This window comes from Rhinolophus hipposideros, assembly GCF_964194185.1.
Source record: "Rhinolophus hipposideros genome assembly, chromosome: 6".
NCBI lineage: Eukaryota > Metazoa > Chordata > Mammalia > Chiroptera > Rhinolophidae > Rhinolophus > Rhinolophus hipposideros.
Window position 1 is genome coordinate 71,669,119 of NC_138052.1, and position 23,446 is coordinate 71,692,564.

General features: G+C 38.2%; 1 protein-coding gene across 4 annotated transcripts in view; it reads left to right on the top strand.

Moving 5' to 3' along the window:
- The window catches only part of CDK15 (cyclin dependent kinase 15), a gene marked incomplete at its 5' end in the record, with an annotated part of 97,546 nt that overhangs the window by 3,344 nt on the left and 70,756 nt on the right, over positions 1-23,446 (top strand). Inside the window, 4 exons of one of the 4 annotated variants that reach the window (XM_081051807.1) lie at positions 15,370-15,492; positions 16,219-16,368; positions 16,554-16,651; positions 20,592-20,671. In XM_081051807.1, the coding sequence (XP_080907933.1) occupies positions 15,370-15,492; positions 16,219-16,368; positions 16,554-16,651; positions 20,592-20,671 (451 nt within the window). Of the gene's footprint in view, positions 1-15,369; positions 15,493-16,218; positions 16,369-16,553; positions 16,652-20,591; positions 20,672-23,446 lie in introns of those variants that run through there. The other 3 variants (XM_081051808.1, XM_081051809.1, XM_081051810.1) reach the window with 3 other exon arrangements.

Below are 23,446 nucleotides of genomic sequence, written 5' to 3' on the forward strand. Positions count from 1 at the left end.
GATACAGGGAAGAAGTACCAAGTATTCATATTTGAACATGTTATAGTTTATATGGCTATTGAGGATCTGAATGGAGATGTCAAACAGGTAGTTGTACGAAAAGTCTTGTCTTGAGGAGAAAGATCAGGGCTGAAGATGTAACTTTGGAAGTTGTCGATGGTAACTAGAAACAGTCTGAGACCTGAGCTCTGAGACACTCCTCTAGAGAGTGAGAAGATAGGGAAGGTCTAGCCCAGAATCCTGCTGGGTTCTCTGAGTGGGAAAATAACGTGTGTTTTAGAAACAGAAAAAAGGCAAAAATATCTAGCAGCGAGTGTGTGAGAGGGAAGAGTGGTAGAAAATTAGGTTGTAGCGATCATGTAGGGGTTAGTGGGCCAGGATGTGGTTTTGTCTTTTATTCTAAATGCAAGGGGAATAATCAGAAAGTTTTAAGTGGGGGAGTGACCTGATTTCTAGTTTTGAAAGTTCATTCTGTCTAGTGATGCTTTGTGTACTTCCTACTTCATTACACAGAATATCAGAAAAAAGTTTATTCAAGCGTTGAGATTTCATAACATTCACATTTTCTGTTTAAGTTCATTCTAACTGAATCCAGAAGAGTAAGAAGAGAAGCATGGAGACCAAGTAGAGGTATTGCATTAGTCTAGATGAGAGAGAATGATTCCTTAGACTAGGGTGATAGCAGTGCAAATTAAGAATTGGATAGATTTGAGGCATTCTCTGGAAGTAGAATGGCATGATTTAATGATGGATTACACATGGTATTTGACTTGTATGCTGCTTGCATTTTTTTTCTGAGCAACTGATTAATGGGAATTGCATTTTCTGAACTTCAGAAGACTAAGGAGAAGCATTTTGGCATGGTTCAAGAGGTCTGTTTTTGACATATAGACTTTGGGATACCTTTCTGGCACCCAAGTTGAAGTGTCAAATTGGCAGTTGGTGTGCTAGGAAAAAGTCAGGGCTGGAGAGAGAGATTTGAAAATCATTTGCACATAGTTGCCATTGAAAGCTAAAGGGAAATGGATGAAATTACCTGGGAGGAAAGTATAGATAAGAAAGTGTAGATAAGTCCAGGACTGAGCACTGAGTTGCCCAAACTTGGAAGTTGAGCAGAGAAGGAGGAGCCAGCAATGATGAGTGTAGAGGAGTCCCCACAGAGGTAGAAGGACTACTAGGAAAGTATCCACTTCAGAGAAATCAAAGAGGCTTTCAAGGAGGCTGGCGTGATAAATGATGTTGAATGCCACTAAAGAGTACGGTAAGGTAAGGTCTGAGAAGTAGCCTGTGTGTTTGATAAGATGGAATCTCTGGTGACTTGGCAGGAGCAACAAACACAGAAGCTTTATTAGGGGTGAGTTAAAGGGAGAATAGGAGGTGAGGAAGGAGAGACATTTCCTTCAAGTAGTTTTGCTGTGAAGTGGAATAAAAAAACTGGGGCAGTAAAAACAAAAACAAAAACAACTGGGGCAGTAAAAACAAACAAACAAGCAAAAAACTGGGGCAGTAGCTGGAGGGGGTGTGGAGTCCAGGTGTAGAAAAGTACCCCAAACCCAAGCATTAAAAAAAAAAAAAGTAGTTGCTAGATTTCCTGTTTCCAAAGAATCTGACCTTGCAGGGAAAAAAAAAAAGATGTCCAATATGTCTTCCTATATGTCGTCATAGACTCATTAGTCTCAGTGCATAATTTGGGTTGAATCTACTTATAAATATAAGCTCTTTCAGCATGGCGTGTATCACACTAATTTGCAAACCCATGTGTCTCTGTCTCTCGTTAGATTTTGAGCTCTCTGACAGTGGTTTTCTCACTTTTTTATTCTCTAGAGACTAGCACAGTGCTTTGTACTTTAGCCACCGTTCAATAAAATTGTTTATTGAAGTCTGCAATTGAACAGTTTGTCGAAATGCAGTTCACTGGTACAGACTTAAGTACTTGCCTCTTCTGCCAGTGATCCTGACTGACACTGGTTCTAGTTTTGGTCTCCAGATTGATGACCCACGGGGAGGAATTGGGGACTGATTCTCCCACTTTCCTATCCTTAAAAGTCATAGAAGACAAGGGTCCTCCTGGGCTTAATCTTCAAAAGGAGTGAAGGCAATAGTTTACCTGCCTTGGGACAATCCATATATTGTCGCGTCCCGCGCAACAAGGGCAGTGAGGAGGCGCGAAGGGGCGGTTTGGGTTAAGTTTTTAAGCAAGAAACAACCAGAGACTTAATGCAGTTAAATCTCTACGAAGGCCAGGGGTCTCTCAGTCTCAGAGGGCTGGAGCCCAGAATAAAGCCGGCTGGAGGTTTTTATTGAGAGAGGTCTACAACTATAAGAAAGCAACATTGTTTCTTACACGGTCAGTGAGGCTCAGACTTCCTAACAGAAAAATGTTTATTCCCATTACCCTTTGTCTGTTAACAGCGGAAGCACAAGGTCCCAGGATGTTTTTACCTAAAGTATGTACCTTTTCAGGATCAAGTCTTTCACATTGTAACAACTCTGTTGAGAGAAGTGGAACCAGGTCCAAGGAGAAAGCCAGAGCCGGCAATAGACTTTCCCAAGCAGGGGGAAGGGGAGGCAAGGCCCCTTGCCATACCTGTCCAAGGCAGCTCGTTTGGGGTCCCCACTCCGTTCCGCCTGGCTTAGGTTGTATCTCCCGTGAGATATCTTACCCGTCTTTGGCTGCAAACCATCTTTTGGGGACCAGACAGACATAAGGTGTAAACACAAGGATGGAACAGAGTCCCAGAAAGGCACAATCTCACAAACTCTTCTTTCCTTAAGGAAAGACACGAAGGGACATTTGGCTAGGCTGTTGTGCGACAACAATGTATGAGTGTGTGAATATGTATCTGTGTGTGGGGGGCAGGAGGGGGCTATTGGCGGGAGGGGGGAGGGCTATACAGCCTGTGGAAGGTAATGATATTTGGACTAATTTTGATAATATTGCAATACAATATACGTATTTTATAATATATTGTTTGCAAAATGCTTCTTATGTATATTCTATCTTTAAAACAGCCCCATAATAGGTATAATTATTCCTAAAATACAGGTGAAGAAACTGAGGCCCATTGACTTGTCCAAGTTAATCCAACTACTCTAAATGGCAGAGGGACTCAAACCTGGGTCTCCAAATCTAGATCTCCAAACTCCAAATCCTCTGTCCCCCCCTGCAACACACACACACACACACACACACACACACACACACACACACACTTCAACTGCATCAAGGTGGCGAAGAGAGCGTTCAGGACTAAGATAAAAAGTGGGGTTCAAAAAGAGTTAATAGAGGATTACAGAAAAGAAGTAACATGGTCAGAGAAGTTGGGTATTAGAAACTGAGAATAAGATTCATGGAGGGCAGTATACAGGGCTATGCTTCAAGTGGGCTCAGAATGAAAAAGAAAGAAACATTGGTTCTAGGCTCCCGTCCTCTATATGTGTATGTGTATGTGTGGGGATGGGTACCTTCACATACATACATAAATAAGTGGTATTATTTAACTTAACAGCCGTTTATCAGGAATCTGAAAGGAGTATACGAGACAGCTCATACCCTCAAAGAATGTAATTACCTACTTGTTAGGAAAACAATGAAAACAGTAATTAGAAAGCACAGTTCAGAAAATCAGTGATCCAGGAGCTCAGACTTTGGAGAGATGGGGTTATGGGGTGGGGAGAATCAAAGAAGCAAGGAAAGGTTCAGAGCAAAGATGGAACTTCGGCCAGCCCTTACAGGAGGGATAGATACAGTCCAGGGAAGAACATGTCAGATGAGAAATACATGAAGGTTGAGTCTGATCAGCAGGGAATGTTTGTGAGGCTAGTGAGGCTGCTTTTGTGGCTACAGTGAACTGCAGGTGGATGAGGAGGATGGTGGTGGGTGGGGCAGCATAGAGTCTGGTTGTCAGAAGCCAAGCTGAGGGAATTTAGACTGATTCCATTGGAAGTAGGGTGTCTTTGAGGATGTTTAATCAGAAATGATCAAAGAGGAATTTAAAAGCATACCACACACAAAAAAAGCATACCACAGAAAGATCTGGGTTTTCAAAGCAGAGCTGTAGTCTTTGTATCTTATTCTACTTAACCATGAAAATAGAGGGTGTGTGTGTGTGTTACACTCTTTATTCTTACTGAATTAGATTACATTTATCTCCCTAGTTAAAAACACCTTAGACCTTTGTTTTAAATTTTGGATGCTGAGATTCTGAGTGGTTGATATTTTAGAAAAGGGCCACCCATCTCTTGTTGACATCTGGGAGCACTTTACTATGTGGCTGAACTTCATGCAAGAAGATAATGACCAAAATGAGGAGCAAAGACCTTCTGATGACATATTGTAATTTGGGGAATGATTTAAATAGAAATGCTTCTCATCTCATACCAAAAATAATTAGTGGAATAAAATAACTAATCACCAAATGTAGGTAAGCAAATGCTAACTTATTTTTAGAATGGAAGAACAAGGCTATATGAGGGTTGTTGAAACATATGTTCATAAATCCTGTATTGTGACATATAAGTAACCATTAGAGCAAGCATATTTTAATAAAATGTAAATATATTTAAATAAAATATTCTCTTATATCTGAGTTACTTTTATGTAATATATGCCTAATAATGTTACACTTCTCTCTTATTCTTTTTTTTCTCTTTGCTCATTTATTCAGTTCTTTAGATTCCACATGTAAGTGAGATCATATGGTATTTGTCTTTCTCCCAACTGACTTATTTCATTTGGCATAATTCTCTAGGTCCATCTATATTGTTGCAAATGGTAAGATTTCATTCTTCATTATAACTGATTAATACTCCATTGTATAAATGTACCACAGTTTCTTTCTTAATGCAGTCATCTACCAATGGACATTGTGGTTGTTTCCAAGTCTTGGCTATTGTGAATAGTGCTGCAATAAACTTCTTATTCTTTCCTCGTCTAAGTTTTTTTGTGTGTTTTTTTGTTTGTTTGTTTGTTTTTTAAAAAAGATTTTATTGGGGAAGGGGAACAGGACTTTATTGGGGAACAGTATGTACTTCCAGGACTTTTCTCCAAGTCAAGCTGTTGTCCTTTCAATCTTAGTTGTGGAGGGCACAGCTCAGCTCCAGGTCCAGTTGCCGTTGCTAGTTGCAGGGTGCCCCACCCTCCCTTGTGGGACTGGAGGCGTTGAACTGGCAACCTTGTGATTTAGAGCCCATTGGCCCATGTGGGAATCGAGCCAGCAGCCTTCAGAGTTAGAAGCACAGAGCTCCAACTGCCTGAGCCACCCCGCTGGCCCTAAGTTTTTTTGACAAAACCTGTTCTGACATATCTTAGCATTCTGATCTCAAGCTGGGCATTGTACAGTCACTTTTATTCTTTGCTAAAAATAAAGAACAGTAGTTTGAGCTAAAGGGCCTCTTTTGTGTGTGTGTGTATTACAATGTATAACATTTAAATTGTTATACATATTTAAATAAAGTATTTAGGCCCCAACCTACAAAAAATAGTGCCCCAAATACTTATTTGCAAGTGAGTTGTCTGAAACAGAACATGTTTTCCCATAGAAACAGTGAGATAAATAATGGTTGAGTTCTTGGACTAATCTACAAATGTTATGTGATTTATGATGTTCAACGATGTGTGTTTGCCATGAAAAATACAAATTAATTAAGTAAATAAAAGCAATACTTTTGCAATACTCTGTAATTTAAATAAGAAGGAAAATCCTTTGGTATTAAGTAATTTTTCGTGAGTGTAGGTACTTAAAGAAAATCATGTTTTAAGAGACAAGGATGAAGAAGAGTTCCTGGGAAGCTGTGCAGCTCTATAGCGCAGAGAAGGGGCGGGTGAGCGGGAAGCAGCGCGCGATCCAGCCCCTGGAGCCTAGGGCAGCAGGAAAAACACGCGCCCTTATGCGTACACAAATCAAAATATCCTCTCATATTTGGACTCAATCGGAAAAAGTTAATAAAAGCCCTATATTATGGAAAAACATCTCTCTATAAAACCCCGCGTTGCCAATCTGTGCATATACTATTGTCAATTCTCATAACCCGCCCTCGGAGGTGGGGGGTGGGGATGGGGGAGCGGAGGGACCCGCTGCCACGCGGCGGGAACCGCGAGCTGATTGGAAACGACTGTTTCCTTTGCGTGGAGACAGAGTCGTAAAACAAACAAAACAGCAGCTTGTCTTTATTTGAAATGTTGATACTGAATTTTGTGTATGATAGATTTTTTTGACAATTTTTTATTTGCATTTAAAAATGTTTGATTTTTAAAAAGATTGCCTTAAGGTTATTTATTTTGATTTGTCTTAATTACCGAAGTGTTTTGTTTTGTGTCCTCTCATGCTTCATCCCAATTCGGGACACTGGTGGGAAGCAATGAGGAAGGAAGCCTCCCACAATGGGCCCCCCACGTTGAACTTTTATCCTTCTTTTGTTTCTCTCTGCCTCCTTCCCTCCGCATCTCTCCCTTTCCTTCTTTTTCCTTCCCTCCCTTCCTATCTTCTTTATTTTTTTTAAATTTACTTTTCTTACTTTGGATCTCCCACTCCATCAGCTTTCCCTGGCTGTTCCTGGAGGCTCTGCCGTGGCCGGGGAGCCGGGGAGAGCAAAGCATTTCTCAAGGGAAGAGGCCTAAACAATTTGTGCAGATTTTAAAAACTCTATTTTAAAAAACGTGGTTAAACCCACTCAATTTCAGAACCTTGGGGCCAAGTTTGGTTTGCCCAGCCCTAACAATTGCTAGGCTCTTATGTATATGATAACTGCAGTTGAAGGACGAAGTAACTGGGTGGGGTTAAGAAAAAAAAAGAGTTTTTAAAAAGGACGTGTAAATTCGAGAAAGAGGTGGAGTCACCCTGGCTGTAAGTGGCAAAGTCCAAAGAAAATTGGGGTGAATGTGTGGTGGGAGGATAGATTTGGGGTTTGGGAGGAGTATTCTCTTGAGTACAAAGGAGTTTGAAGGGAGGAAAAGTTGATTTGGCCAGTTCTCCATCCTGGCCACCGAGTGGTGCTGTCGGTACAAGGCTGGCTGCTTTCCGGAATTGGGATTGAAGGGGTTCAGGCATCCTAGGATGGAGATAGGAAGAGGGAGTCTCCGAGTGTCTGCCACACAGTTTGCGGGTATCAAAAATTTACAAGTTAGGTTTTTGTAAATTATGTTTATTTGTATTTATGTACCCACAATATATGCATATTTTAAAGCAATAGTAGTTTGCAGGAGCCATTTTCAAATAATACAAAAACTCTCCTAGTGCTGTGGAGTGCGTTAAGCTTCAGCATGAAAAAAGACAGGTTTCCAATCTCTGAGTCTGACAGAGCAAGAAACTTTAGGGCAATGTTACAGAAGGTTATGGGAGCACTTAATGCGTCTCACAGAAATTAACAATGACAGGTTGTACAAAAGTACCATTATTCTTTAGTCAGCAGCCTCAGCCTTCTGTACTGAACTAATTGTTCTGATTGTACATTGATTTTGAGATGCTGTTAGAAAGAGAGGCGTGGGGCCGGCCCGGTGGCTCAGGAGGTTGGAGCTCCGTGCTCCTGACTCCGAGGGCTGCCGGTTCGATTCCCACGTGGGCCAGTGGGCTCTCAACCGCAAGGCTGCCAGTTCGATTCCTCGAGTCCCTCAAGGGATGGTGGGCTGCGCCCCCTGCAACTAAGATTGAACACGGCACCTTGAGTTGAGCTGCCTCCCAAATGGCTCAGTTGGTTGGAGTGTGTCCTCTCAACCACAAGGTTGCTGGTTCAACTCCCGCAAGGGATGGTGGGCTGCGCCCCCTGCAACTAGAAAACGGCGACTGGACCTGGAGCTGAGCTGCGCCCTCCACAGCTAAGACTGAAAGGACAACAACTTCACTTGGAAAAAACTCCTAGAAGTACACACTGTTCCCCAATAAAGTCCTGTTCCCCTTTCCCAATAAAACCTTTAAAAAAAAAAAAAAAAGAAAAGAAAGAGAGGCGTGGAGTTGGAAACTGCAGATGGAAGGCACACACCACAGCTTCTACTTTCAGGGATGCATATTTCCTGTCCAGAGAAAATTCTTCTACATGAGTTAGGAAACCATTCTGACTACCAAGGAACAAAATTCCCTGCCATGTATAAGGGAACAGTGTGCTGAGCTGTTGGACCCATTGCATGTCAGGGAAAACTAATATGTGACAAGTTGCCTTATCATGGGACCTGATTATGCTATATTTACAAATCTATTCTTTATAAAAAGAACGTTAAATCACGCTTTAAAAAATCATGCTGTTATGTTGAAAGTGGATTATTAAATATAAAATTGGTGTCTTCCATTTCAGTGGCCAACAAATCATCCACTCAAGTCATTTCTGGAATTTTCCCTGAATGCATTCAGACGCAAGAAATTAAAACAAACAAGCAATCATACAAATGCAAATAACAGAGAAAACATCTGGTGTGTAGAAACATTATTTTTTGCTTATCCTGGAAATAGGGAGTCTTTCATTTTTCCTATATATACAGATTCCCAAGGATTCCTGTACAGTTTTAGACAAATGGTCCTTTTTAGGTATAGTGTTCAGTATAGTTGCGTTATTTCACAAGCTAAGCCATTCTGTCACAGAAACACCTTGCAATTAGATTTCTTTACCTACCTGTGAAATGTCTTTTTTTAACCTGTCATTGCTTTTCAATAGTTTTAGAATATGGACCTGCACATATGGAATCACTCAGCATTCTTGAGCATTCCATCTGTAGTTCAGTTTTGATCTACAACAGATTAAACTACTCTTTCATAAGTGAAGGTCAGGATGTGGGGAGAGCCTGAACGTGAGGCAGAATCTAGTATTACAGCTAAAAGCGCAGAATGTCAGGCTTGAAAACTGGTAACAGGGGCATTTGGAATTTCTGAGCAGAAATTCCCAGGGCTCTAGAAATTGTCTTCTTAAATCAGTAAGAACTTGTAGAATTTAGAAATATGGCCATCTTGGTCCACATATATGTTTTCATTAACTCATTAGTTTTGAACCTTAGTCTTTCGTGAAGGCAGTGGAAATAGAAGATAAAAGTGGCACGTATACCATCAACTTCACGGTGAAAACTAAGTACAGGTAAATAGCATACTAACATGCAATAATAATATGATGGAATGGCCACAAATGCATATAAAGGTACAAAGGAGATTGTCACGCAGGGTGTCATGAGGGGACTCATGCGGGGTCTCTAGTCCTGCTTCCCACATAAGAACGCAGGACATGGTGAGGCCAAAAAAGGAACACCCACGGAGCCATAGATAGGGGAGTCATGCCCAAACCTCTCTTGCTAGCTCAGCCACCATCTTCTTGCTAGCCCCCATTTGCTGCTAGCGTAGCCAAAGCAGTTGTATTAGTGGCCAGTGGCTCACTGGTTACAGCTGATGGCCATGCAATCACAGTTGATGGCCATTTACTACCTGAGCCAGCACCTTTCCACGTGAGGCCGAGAGCCTGGAAACTGCACTCCTGGCTCTGTCCCCACAGAGACCCAGATACCAAGTGCTGGCACTTCTGCATATTGTCAACAGACAGCACTCTCAGCATGTTGAAGTTTCAAGAAAAAAAAAAAAAAAGCTTACAAGTACTCCAGGAAGAAGGAAGATGTATGATTTCAGAATCGTACTCTGTAGCTTTTATTTGGGCCAAAGATGATGTCACATGCCTCCTGATTAATAAACTAGAGTCACCTATTATTGGTTCACCCTAAATATAATAACTAATTTAAATCTAAGCCTAACAATCAATGAGGAATGAGACCAAACAGAGAGATTTTGTGCTTTTTGTGCGAATCAGTGTCTCCTTATTAAATAAAATTTGGAAAATGTAGTGGTCTTTGGGGGGCTTTTTAAATATTTTCTACTATTTGCTAGTTTATTAACCTTGAGAAAGTTATTTAGATTCTCTAAGACTCTGTACCCTCGTGATTAAGTGGGGATAATAATGTTGCCTACTCATTGTCATGGAGTTGGAGGATGAGCACAGAGCCTGACACAGAGCAAGTTATTATTATTATTATTATTACTACTACTATTGTACTTTCATCTAAGGCCTCACCTCCCTCAATGGAAGTAGGCAGGAATATAAGGAAGTATGTTTTTAAGAATATGTTTTTAAGAATATTGTTCTTCTAGCTTTTTATTTAGAAAATTCTTAAACAACAAAAATGAACCTCCGTATAGTAATCCCCTAGTATAAACAATCATCGACAATTTTACCAATTTGGGTTTTTTTTATTCCCAACATTATTTTTCTGGAATATTTTAAAGCAAGGAAATTATGTCATTCCTCCTATAAATACTTTAGTATGCATCTTTAACTGTAGGATTGTTTTAAAAACATAATAACCATGCAAAATTAAAAATAAATTCTTAAGATCATCTAATACTATATTTAAATTTCCATACTTGTGTCAGAAATGTCATTTTACAGTGGTTACCAGGGAGTGCGGAGTGGGGGAAATGGGAAAATGTTGGTCAAAGGTATGTATATATAAATTCAGATGTAAATGATGAATAAATTCTGGAGATCTACTGTACAGTAGGGTGCCTATAGTTAACAATACTGTATTGTATACTTGAAATTTGCTAAGGGATTAGAGCCTAATTGTTCTCACACACACACAAAGTTAATTATGTGAAGAGACAGATATGTTAATTAGCTTGATTGTGGTAAATATTTCACAATGTATACATATATCAAAATGTCACCTTGTATACCTTAGATATATACATTCTTTATTTGCCCATTATACCTCAATAAAGCTGGGGGGGAAATGATGTCATTTTATAGTTGATTTATTCAAATCAGGATTCAAACAAGGTCTACATATTGCATTTGTATCTCTTAAGACTTTTGAATTCTCTTCTTTTTTTATGCCATTGTTTTGTTAGAGAGATTAGGTCATTTGTCCTTTCTGTTTGGCTATTTTCTTCCTTGTGGTGTTATTTAACTTCTCTATCCTCTGTACTACTTATAATTTGATTTCAGATCTAGACATTTGATTAGATTTAGACTAAACTTTTCTTTACTCAAAAATACATCACAGGTGGTGCAGTGTTCTTGTACCACATCAGGAGGCCCATAATGTCTGGATGTCTCAAATTTAGTGGAGCTACGATTGATCAGTGGATTCAGAATGGCATCCACCTGACCCTTCATTGCAAAGCTCAGCAATCTTTCACCTAATGATTTTAGCATCCATTGATGATTATTGCCTTTATCTATTTATATTAGGGATTGCAAATAGTGAATTTCTACTCCTATCATTTCTTCTGCCTTTATTAGCTGAAATTCTTCTATGAGGAAGAATTTTCCCTTCTAACTATTTGATAACCTAGGAAAAACAATTGGAATAGAACAGGCAAAATACATACTTGATTTTTCCCCCCTTTACCAATATTCAGAGTAATGAGTTAGTGCACTAAAAACCTCCAACTGACTATTTTTGTTTATAATCACTATAAGATTATGAATTTTACATATGTTGTATGTTTTAATCCAGTACAGTCATTATTCTTTTTCATATTCAAATTGTCTCATCTTAAGCCAAATGAGAGTCCCTACAAGTTGACTCCTATGTCCTTTTGACATGACTCCCTTTAATTTAAGATTAGTCTGGAATATCTTTCTTGATCATTTCTAAGGTTTCATGCTCCAGACATTCATCCACCATTTTTCCATAGATGCTTGGTTCTTTTTAATGGAAAATTGTTACCATGCAGCAATCTACCCGTCTGTGTCCTCGTACCTGCCCCTAAAGAAAGGAGAGTCTGTGAGACAGATCCTTTCAGGGACTTTGCTCCACCTTTGTGCTTACACCTTATGTCTCCCTGTTTAGCCCCAGAAAAATGGCTGGCTAGTCAAAGACGGGTACGACTCCCCACGGGGGCAGGGGGGACAACCCAAGCCAGACATAGCCATGCAATCACAGATGTGGGGACCATCTGGGGAACTCGGGGGTAGATAGAGGTGGGCACAGACCCCCACCTTCCCCCAGCTAAGGAGATCCTCTGCCTCTGTGGCTGCATTCCTTCCCACAACCTGCAGGGGAAGTGACTCAGTGATGTGCTCTCCATCTATTCATATGCATGAAGGTTTTATCCCTTGGTGAAGTACTTATCCCTTGGTGAAGTACTTATCCCTTGGTGAAGTACTTATCCTGGGACTTACAGTTCAGCTGCCTGCAGGCAAGGGTGATTGGCTTAAATCAGTTTTCTATTGTAATGTATAGGATTCACAGATCTTGAGATTGACAAGCTTTACTTCTTTTACTTCCACATCTAACTAATAAAAGCCCTGCGTTGGCCAATTCGTGGCTCAGTCCTTGAGGCTGCAGTCATTTGGCCCCGCTTGCACTCTATTCTCATCTACTGTCTTTTTTAACCTTGTGCCACCCTTCTAACTCCCCAAAACTCTTGTGCTGGACGAGACAGAAAATCTTATTTAGTGACCACAAACTAAGCACTAAGATTGCTCATTGCTGTTGAGTTGTCATTGTTTCTAGATCTTTTTGGTTCTTTTTTTTTTAAAGGAAAAATATCCTACCAATGTTTCCAATCAAATTTAAGATCACATATTTTTACTTGATTTATTTGATTTGATATTTATGTCTATTTTGTCTTATGCTAAAAAGTTTGATTTCTAATCACATTAGCATAATGACTCTTTAATCCTAAAATACACCAACAGCAGTTTCAAAATAATAATAGTAATACTGGTACTATTAGTAAAACTACTGACTACTTTATTTTCCCACATTTCTTTGCCACAAAAGGTAATACACAAAAGCATTTTGCTTTTTTCACTTAATATATTTTGATGATCACTGCAAATCATTATATAGAGATGTCCTTTTTTAATATATTTTATTGTGTGGTATCTATGGATTATTTTAAAAGTTTTTAACACAAATTTCACATTATTTCTCTTGTTGCCATCTGTTGAATGCTTGCGATAATCTATATATTGTAGAAAGGTTATAATTAGACCATAATTCCTAATAATCTGGCTAAATTAAATAAAGACAGAATGCAAAAATTGGAAAAGTGCAGACCTTCAATTAAATATTGTAGTTTGAATATACACCAATTGAGGAAGGAAAAAGGACTCCAAAAATGTAGTGTGGGAGAAGCTAGCCTGAAATTATCAATAACCTATAATTTTACTGCTATTTAAAAAATGCCAACCATTAGTGTTAACACAGATTCCCTGGAAACAGAGCCTCAAACAAAAGCTTATGTGCTAACACTTAATTTTGAGGGGGTGAGGGTGTCATGTGCAATCTCAGGGAAGTAGAAATGAGGAGGAAGTGAGAGTAAAGTAGAGAAGGAGGGAGAGCAAATAAATAGAGCATATTTCCGAGCTGGATCCAGGTCCACAACAACATTGCTGGTTTCATAATGGAAATACCTCCATGGGACTTCCTGAATTTCTCAATTGTTTCTCCTGGCCCTTGCAGGAAGTTCCTGGAGAAGCCAGAGCCTCTGTTGTTCCATGAAGGCTGGTAACCAGACAAAGGGATCTCTTCTTGTTGTCAGCTTCTTGTGTGGGGGTTCTTTGGTCTATGACAGTAGGAGATAGCAGTTAACAGTGGCCATGCTTCAAAACAGCATGGTGGGCTTCTCCCACTAGAAAGCCGACCAGGCCTCTGAGATAGTTCTGGCCAACCTGGAGTGGCGTTCAAACTGGGTCTGATTCGCGGTTCAAAATGAAATCTTCTAAGTATTCCATCCTTATTCAGAAATCTTTGGTAACAAAAATTGTTTCAGACCCAGAGCTAGAAAACATCTTAAGAAGTAATTTGATTTTAATATTTTTCACTGACTTTATACAAGACCATAAATTATTTTATTTTTGAAAATTCTGAAGGGTCTTTTACAATTGCCCTCAGTAGCCCATTCTGGTATCTAAATATAGCATTTAAACCTTTAAAAAAAAATCAGGCTATTTTAGTTCAGCAACTTGTGACTTAGATGAATTACCCCCTAAGATAATAAAAATGCTAACCTTTTAAAAATTATAAAATTTATGATAATTAGAGAGTGATAATAAAAAACTGCCTCAAACGTGATCTGGAATATAATTTTTGTATGATAAAGTTAACAATCTCCTTTTAGGAAGAAATCAGCATTGCTGATAAAATATAATCTAATTATGATAAATTCTAATGGAATTAAGAAACATTCTGAGATACTAGCTTCTCTCACTTTCTATTGATTGTCAGTCAAAAGTTTAAAAGTCTTTAACCAAATATTCCTTTTTTGTATTAATGTACCTAGTCACTTTTGTTTTAAACTAAATGTCTCTAATGTCTCTTTCCTTGTGGCAATTTTGAAATAAAACTTCAATACATGCTCATAATTAAATTATCTGAAAGGTTTTTAAAAATCTATTGTGAGATTCAGATATCAAATATACATAAATATTGTTGTGATAATAGACATGATTTATTTTTTCCCTTAATGATAATGATTGTGTGTGTGTGTGTGTGTGTGCATGTATCCTACATTCAGTCTCACTCAGATTAGTACATTATTGTGGCAATAACCAACCTTAGGAGCTTATGACAGAAAAAAAGTTCTTTTCAGAGACTACAAACTAACTAAGCTAGATCCTTGACATGCGATTATATTATTATAGTAAACATTAAATTTAAGGAAGGAAGCTGAAGAGAGGGAAGGAAAGAGGGAGAGAAGAAGATATTTCATGCAAACCCCTCTCTCTCCACCATTGGTTAACTGTTATCTGTATAGTAATAACAACACAGGTGCTCACTAGATAGTTTTTGAATCAATGAATGAATGAATGACTACCCTCTGGGACTATTAAATACACTATTACTTGAAGGCAAAGAGATGGAGTAGATAGCTTCAGGTTTCTTCCTGTTCTATGATTCAGTGGTTTATTTTACTACTAAGAGTTGGCTAGGTTGCAAATATATTCTAAAGTTTGAAAAGCATAATGTTCTCAAATGAAAGGGAGAAAATACCTCTCAACACGTCCACGTCAGCACCAGGGAAGCCTAATAAATATCATTATTATTTACATGGATAAGCAACGTAAATTCATTAAAACTATGTATACCATTAGAACTAACTTGTGGCTGGAATAAGAGCCTTTACTGTGCCGAGTTTTATTCTATCCACTGTTAGCCATCCTGTTTTCAGTTGTGCACGTACGAGTGCAGGCAGCCGCCTTTCCAATGTATGGTTTCTTGTACCAATAAAGGAAAACTGCTGAAGTCATGAGGCTGCTCCAGGCAGAACCCTCATGTGAGTCATATGAACGCTCCAGCATTACTGACCTCTGGCAAAAAAACAGTGAACGAGGATAGGAGGGGCAGAGGGGGAGAGGTGCAAGTGTGGGTTTTCTTCTTGAGCCTAGAAGATTATGGGTCAAGAGCTGTGTGCAAAGACTCTCCAGCCTGGATGCAGCTGCCATCGCTGTTGGGAGGGAAGCGATGCGCACAGCTGTCAGAGGAATGCGCCTGTGATGACAGAGGCTGCGATCGAGGTATTTGTATCTCCGGAGGAGCATCTCCCTCTACTGAGAAACCACGGAGGTCACAGGCTCCCTTTCTGGAGCAGGGTCTGATTTTTCTGCCGTGGGTCTAAACCAATAAAAAGAAAAGTCTATTAAAGTCCCAGAGAATTTATGGCTGTTGTTATCAAATTTGGGGATTTTCCTTGTAAACCAAGAGGAAAAAATAATCTTATTATGTTTTGAGCTGCACAAAACTCACTTGACTTGTAGTCAAGAAAGTAGTTGTTATTCGCTTAAAATCTCTGCAGTAATAAACTACAGAGCTGACTCTTAGAAAGGAAGCTGCAGTATTGGTATGCTGTGGACTCAAAATTCAATAATTAGCTCATGGTTATTAGCAATACCATACTAGGAAATTATTCCCCTAAAGAAATAAATGAAGGGGACATGAAAAAAAAAAGTCTGAATTAAACAGGGAAAAATCAGAAATTGTCCATCAGAGAAATTTAGGTTAACCTGAGTGTTAAAGACATATTTTCAGGTGAAGAAAGAATGTAATGTTTCAGCTATTGATATCATTTTGTTTGGGGTTATTTTAGGGATCTGACTTTGAGGAAAGGTGCCTTTTGGAGTATAGGAAGCTTAGAAAACATTTGAAGAGTGAAAATCAGGCAAATAAAGAAAAAATGGTTTATGCTAGCCACTGATTCTTGACTTTGCATAAATTTTATTCCTGCACTTTCTTTTTTTCTCTAGCTAACAAACCTAAAAGAAGCATCATGTTCCATGACTTCATTTCACCCCAGGGGACGTCAGGCTGCCCGTGACTGGAAGTTCAAGAGTAAAAGGCCACGGAGTAATAGTGATTCTTTTCAGGAAGAGGATCTGAGTCAAGGTTTTCAGTGGGTGAGTGAGCAGCTGACGTTGATCAAGAATGTAATGTGTGCTGGTCTAGGGAGGCTGGCCCTATTTCCAGAGTAATTACTGAGCAGACCTTCTGGCAAGTTTTTCTGGGGGAAAAATAAAATATCAACATAAAAAAAGATGCTTTCTTTCTTTGCTACCTCTCATCTCTCCCTGTTCCCCTCAAGCAGAGGAAGAGCCTCCCTTTTGGGGCAGCCTCATCTTACTTGAACTTGGAGAAGCTGGGTGAAGGTTCTTATGCTACAGTTTACAAGGGGATTAGCAGGTGAGTGACTCCACCAGGAAGAGACTCCCCTGATGTGACATTGTAAAGCCAGGTGACACATGGCAGAAGTTTGGGACCTATGCAAGACACCATAGTCAATAGGAAGAGACATGATGATTTAAATAGCCTTGAAAGCAAAGCTTCCCGTGCTTCAATTAAAATCAGCTTCAGGCAGAGGGAACAGCAAGGAAGAAATCCCAGAGGCAGAAGCAGGCGTAGCCCTTGAAGAGGAGAGTGGAAGGAGATGAGGACGGAGAGGTGTTGCAGTCACTGTAGGGCTGTTGTATAGGGTCTTGTAGATCATTCCAGGGATTTGGATTAAAAAATGTAATAGTGCAAAGACGTCAATCATTCTCTAATGTATAGTCTTAACGTATGCTAAACGTGTTCAAAAGCTACAATACCGTATTTTGCCATGTATAATGCGTACTTTGTCCAAACTTGTGAGGGAAAAATAACGATGTGCTTTATACATGGGTAGTAGTAATTCCGTATCTATATAAATGTTTTTAATTCTTTTATTTATGCTTAGAAGTTAAAAGTGTAACTCTAGAAATCAATAACAATATCCGTATGCAAAATAATACCCTGGAATACGCTAATCGGTTTTGTTGAACTTACGAGGAACTTGCAACAACAAAGAGTTCTTGGCCTTCCAAGATGCGTAAATACCGTAAATTTGTTACCAGTACATAAGATTTCTTGTACCTTGTATCTGTTCCTGTGTTTTGTAATTATTTGTTACATAAAATTTCTTGTACCACAATATGTTAAAAAATAAATGCTAAAATTCTTTTGTAATACAAAAACCAAGTACCTAAATGTTAACAAGTAAAAATTTGAATTAAAAAAATTAAAACGAAACATTTCGTCCCTGAAAGTTTGGGCCAAAAACGTGGGTACGCATTATACACGAGTGTATTATATTTGGCAAAACACGGTAATTAAAATAGTATAACACAAGTATAAAAAAAGACAGATAAAAAAATATAGGAGTTTTAAATCAACAAACAACAAATGCTGGCGCGGATGTGGAGAAAAGGGAACGCTAGTGCACTGTTGGTGGGACTGCAGATTAGTGCAGCCACTATGGAAAACAGTATGGAGGTATCTCAGGAAGCTGAAAATGGAACTACCCTATGATCCAGTAATTCCACTCCTAGGCATCTACCCGGAGAAATCCAAAACTCCAATTCAAAAATCTGTATGCACTCCTATGTTTATTGCAGCACTTTACACAATAGCCAAGATATGGAAACAACCAAAATGCCCATCGGTAGATGACTGGATTAAGAAGCTGTGGTACATTTATACAATGGAGTATTACGCAGCCATAAAGAAGAAAGAAATCTTATCATTTGCAGCAACATGGATGGATCTAGAGAACATTATGTTAAGTGAAATAAGTCAGAAAGAGAAAGACAAGTACCATATGATCTCACTTATATATGGAATCTAAAGAAAAGACTATGTGAATGAACTAATCAGAGTCAGTTTTGGGGACGCAGAGAAAAAACCGAGAGTGGTTAGATGGGTGTGTGGGAGGGGGTTGGGGATAAGGGGAAAGGTGAAGGGATTTGGAAGCAGCTGGTAACCACAAGATGGCCTCAGGGTTTTTCTTTTGAAAATTAATTTGGGGAAGGTATTCTATAATGTTGTAAAGATTTTGTTGGGTATCCGATGGACATGCGTCCTATTTGGGAGACCACCTCAGGGATACTGTGGATACCTGATCATGGCATTGTACATCAGAAGCTAAACATTAATGAATGCCAACTATAATTTTATATATATAATGTGATGGTTCAGTGTGAGGTCGGAGGGATAGTGGATGGGGGGAGGGGGGTTCACAGTATGAGGGATAAAAATGATGAACGTCTAAGTATTACCTTGTTTTGTACACCTGAAACTAATAAATAAATTAATTAATAAAAAAAAAATATAGGAGTTTAAAAAGACGAGAAAAGTCACAAATCCAAGTATTAGTAAGGTCTAATATATAATTATGGTGGCATGTCAACTCAGCAGGGAAAAGAAGACGGTCCTGGGAAAAGAGCTGGGACAATTGTTAGCAATTTGGAAAAAAATATACAATATGAATTCCCAGTGGATTAGAGTTAAATGAAAAAAAAAAAAATCTAGGAACTAGTAGGATAAAAGAATTCCGTGTAACCTTTGGGCTGGAAGGGTCTGTCAATACGTAACACTTAAGTCAGAATCCATAAGGGAAGATTGGAAATGTCCATGGTGCCCCATCTATCCAAGTATGTTCTAGAGAGCCCCAATTCTGAGACATCTTTATAGTGCTTTCAGTTGAAACATACCATTGTCAAATTGACACAGCGTATCCTAGAACAAAATCAAATGTGATCCTTTATTGTGGTGCTCTTGACATCTTTAAAATGTTAATGTAGACCAGGACTCTCTAAGAAAGAATGAGAAAATTTAAAAAGTGTGAAGCATTTTCCAAACATATTTGACCAAAAAACCTTTTGTTTGTGAAGTATACGGGAACTCTTTGTTCTATCTTCTCAATTTTTTCTATAAACTTAAAACTATTCTAAAAAAATGAAATCTTAAAAAATAAAAACAAAACAAAAAACAGCTCAGCCCAGTTTTGGCAAGGGGTTGCTGGAATGGCCATTTTTATGACCAGTGAGTGGTGTGATTACTCTGTGGCACAGTTTGGAAACATGCGTTCAAAACAGTAAAAATGCCCAGCATACTCTTTAATTTAGCAATTGCACCATTACCCTATAAAAATAATAGGGGCTGTGTGAAAAGATTGATCTACAAATATGATCATCACTATTTTTAAAATAGTCAAAAGTTAGAAAAAATTTAAAAGCATTTGGAATCGGCTGAACCCATTGTAGTACATTTATGTGATGAAATATTATGTCATAATTAAATATCATAATACAAGAATGAAAAAGTTAAAGGAGGAAAAACAAGTTATTAATAAGAAGCTATTCTATGATATGAATCCCACTGTACTAAAAGTAATATATTTATACTTGCATTAAAATCTCTGTTGTCCAGCACTTAGCTTACATCAGCAAGCAAAACAATAAGTGGAGAGCAGGAGATGAAGAGAGAGAATGGTGGGATGGGGCAGATCAGTAGCACCTAGGAGGCCACAAGAATTTGGCTTGTATTCAGAGTCAAATGCAGAGATACTGGTGTATTTGGAGTAGAGCAGTGATTTGTTTTGACTTTTACTTAAAAAGGATGCCCCGGCTACTCTGTTGAGAATAGACAGTAGGGTTACAAGTGTACAAGCAAGGAGATTGTTTAGGAGGTCACTACAATAATTCCAATGAAAAATAAGGATGGTTCAGATAAGTGTGCAAAGGGAAATAAAAGGAACAATATACATGAAAATATTATGAAGATGGACTTTGTTGTGGGGTGGGGGCGTTCTCTGCTTTTCTCTATTCTCCAAATTTTTATTAATGAACAGTTACCACTTTGGTAAAGAGGGAAAAGAAAGTCATATATATGCATATATACATATACATATGTATATATGCATATATATATATATATATATATATATATAGCCAAAAACATATACATATTTTAAGAAAGGAAAATTGTATTAAAATTGTAATACTCAATATATACCTATGACAAAAGATGAATACAAGTCACGTTTGACTTCTGCAATTACAAGAGGTGCTCAAAGTGGTTACCATCAGCGTCCAGACACTTGTGATTGCGGTGAACTACTGCTTGAGCAACATTGACCAAAGTGTGCACTTGTATACAGTTTTTTGGTACCCCTGGTATATGACTTTTAAACTTTTTACTTTAAAAAAATTGTAGATTCATATGCTGGAATATATTTTGAAGAAAAACTGTTTTTATTTAACTATCCTTAGTATAAAATTCTGCTCTGAATCATCTGAATGTGTGTCCTTTCCCCCCATTCTGCTAGGATAAACAGACAACTAGTGGCTTTAAAAGTCATCAGCATGAATGAAGAAGAAGGAGTCCCATTTACAGCTATCCGGGAAGGTAAGAACAGTAAAATGGACCCAACAGATCTATTTTAAGTCCTTGATTTGGGGAAAAAATGCATTGAGTCTATACATTCTAAATATTTCCATACATCTCGATATTTCTAGAAGTAATATCATTGCAATTTTATTCTTCATACCAGTTTTCCAAGTATATTTACACTATCATTTTATTCATTTTTGAGGAAATTAAGACTCAAAACTGTTGTATTAGTTGACCAAGACTATGAACTCAATGAATATTTACTAAGTACCTTCTCTGTGTTTGGTCCCATGCTAAGTGCTAAGGCTATATCTATACAATCCCAGAAAAATCCATGTAAAAGAGAAAATAAATAATATAATCACACAAATTCTGAGTAAACCATTTGCTTGAAAATAATAAGTTGTTTAGATAGCACTTAAAAAACTCTTTGGGAAGGCATTTTAGTGTTGTCCCTGTATTTTCTCTGTACCCAGCAAGTGGGTGAGGAATCTGGTGTCAGACGGACTTGGGTTTGAATCTTAGATCTATTACTAGTGGTGTGACTGTGGGTAATCTACTTTACCTAGTTAAGACTCATTTTATTGCAAAAGAGGATAATAGTATCTATTTCTTTGAGTTGTTATGAGGATTAAATGAGAATATGCACTTAAAGCACTAATCACAGAATCTGTTTTCGGAATTTCACAAATATTGTCTATTATTCCATTCTTGTTCTTTTCCATCAGCAATGTCTTGTTCATCATCAAGATAACTAGTAATTTATAACATAAAAATCAAGCAAATATAGTGAAAATAAATAATTAAAATTTCAATTTTTTAACCTTTTTCTATGAGCCATTTGAAATAAAATAACAGGATTGTTATCCATTTCATCAAAGACCCAGAGAAATGTCTCTTCCCTGACCTTACTTTCTCCCTGTTTACTTCATCTTCCCTTCTTTATGAGCACATCTTGTATGCAAAGCATATTGCTGGGTGTTGTGATGGATGAGAAGAAAAGGCCTGATCTTGCTCTATATCATTTTCAGACATAACAGAGCAGATGGTTCCAGTTACAACTAGTGTTATAATGGAGGTTAAAAACACATAAACTAAGATGAGAACCAGTTAGTGTCAGTGTGGCTAATGGAGTCAGTAGATTTTGAACGGAGCTTGGAAGGATGGGTTATGCAAACAGGCATAGATGAAAGCAATTCAGAAAATGAGTTTATAACTGAATTTGATGCCATTTTCAAAAGTCTTTTGGAGCCCCTGGGAAATGTGTCATTTTGAATTTAAGTAGAAGGGCCAAATGGCTATTGGGCTAGTCAGGGATGCAGCCTGGTAGGATCAGGTGCATTCTGGAGGAAAAGCATGGCTTTCAGTGTTTAATATAATGGAAGTTGCATTTACTAATGCACTTATTAGTGGTCCCCATAAAAGAATGATCAGATTTAGAAAGAAATGTGGATAGGTTAAAGAGTATTTCTGAATGTAATAGGAGTCACCAGCATAGAGGTCTCGAGGCCCAGGTTCACCCCATTCTCATGGTGTTTTCTTCGTGCACTTGGGCTTGTCTATTGCTTTAGGCTTGCCTTGCTCACATTTTCCCCACAGCCAAGTTTTTCATGTTGACATTTGACAAAACCTTTTGCCGGTTTGCTAACAGATGGTTCTCAGCATGGTTCAGAAAAGCTGATCTGTATTGTTCTGTATGCTAAATGTTTCTTTCATTGCATCTTTACCAAGGAATTGCCTCTCCATCGTAGGTGTTTGCAGTTACATTTAGTATTCAACGGTGGACTTTCTTGATTTGCTTTATATAATATTAAATAAAGGACTTACCTTACTGAATGCTTTGCTTATATAATATTAAAAACCACGAAAGGGTTTTTGACACATTGGAGGTTGTTAGGCATGTAATTTCTAACAATGAATGTTTCTTTTTCCACCAGTGTAAAAGCTGGGAGCCCTTGTTAGAAAGCACTCTCCCCTCAAGAAGATACGAGACCTTATTTGAAAACTTTGGCACTGTCTCATTTTTCCTGTAAGAACTTTAAGGATGTGAGACCAGGAAGACAGGAAGTTAAATGACAAGGGCTGGAAGGCAAAATTACAACAGCTGGAATTCATTAGTTAAAATCTAGGGTCACTGGCTAAAAAGGCAACCAAAAGTCACGTGCAGAAAAACTGAATGAGTAATGCAGACTTCTTTTAAAAGCCTTGATGCTGGAATTACTTTTTCTGAACAGTCTGGTCCCACTGATGCCAAAACTGGTCCCACCAGAGGTCCCACTGGTCCCACTATAAGCCAAAGATTTATTGAATAGAGTTTAACTACACATACTATCTTTCTCTACGCATATGTAAGAGGAATACATGTGGCAGTTTATTAATCTGGTCATTTGGAAACCTATTTGATCTTAACATGTAATACTATGAATTTGCAAAAGTATGAACAGCACTAAGGGAAACACTTTAATAACCGTGCCAGATAATTTTCATGTGTTACCCCTTTCATTCTTGTTATCAACCTTTGGAGATCGATCTTCTAATACGTAGCTGTGATTCAAACATAACCTCTCTAGTTCAAAAATCCATCCACTCTCTATGCATTCATTCTGCAAGTATTTATTGAGCACCTACTCTGGCCAGGCGCTCTGCTGACTGCTAGATACACAGTAGTGTATACAATAGACATATTCTCTACCCTCACTTCTTGGCTAATTAAAAAGATTAGCTACTTCAGAGCAACTTAGAAAATCTTTCATAACTGGCTCTAGAATTATATTTTAAGTGTATATTTTT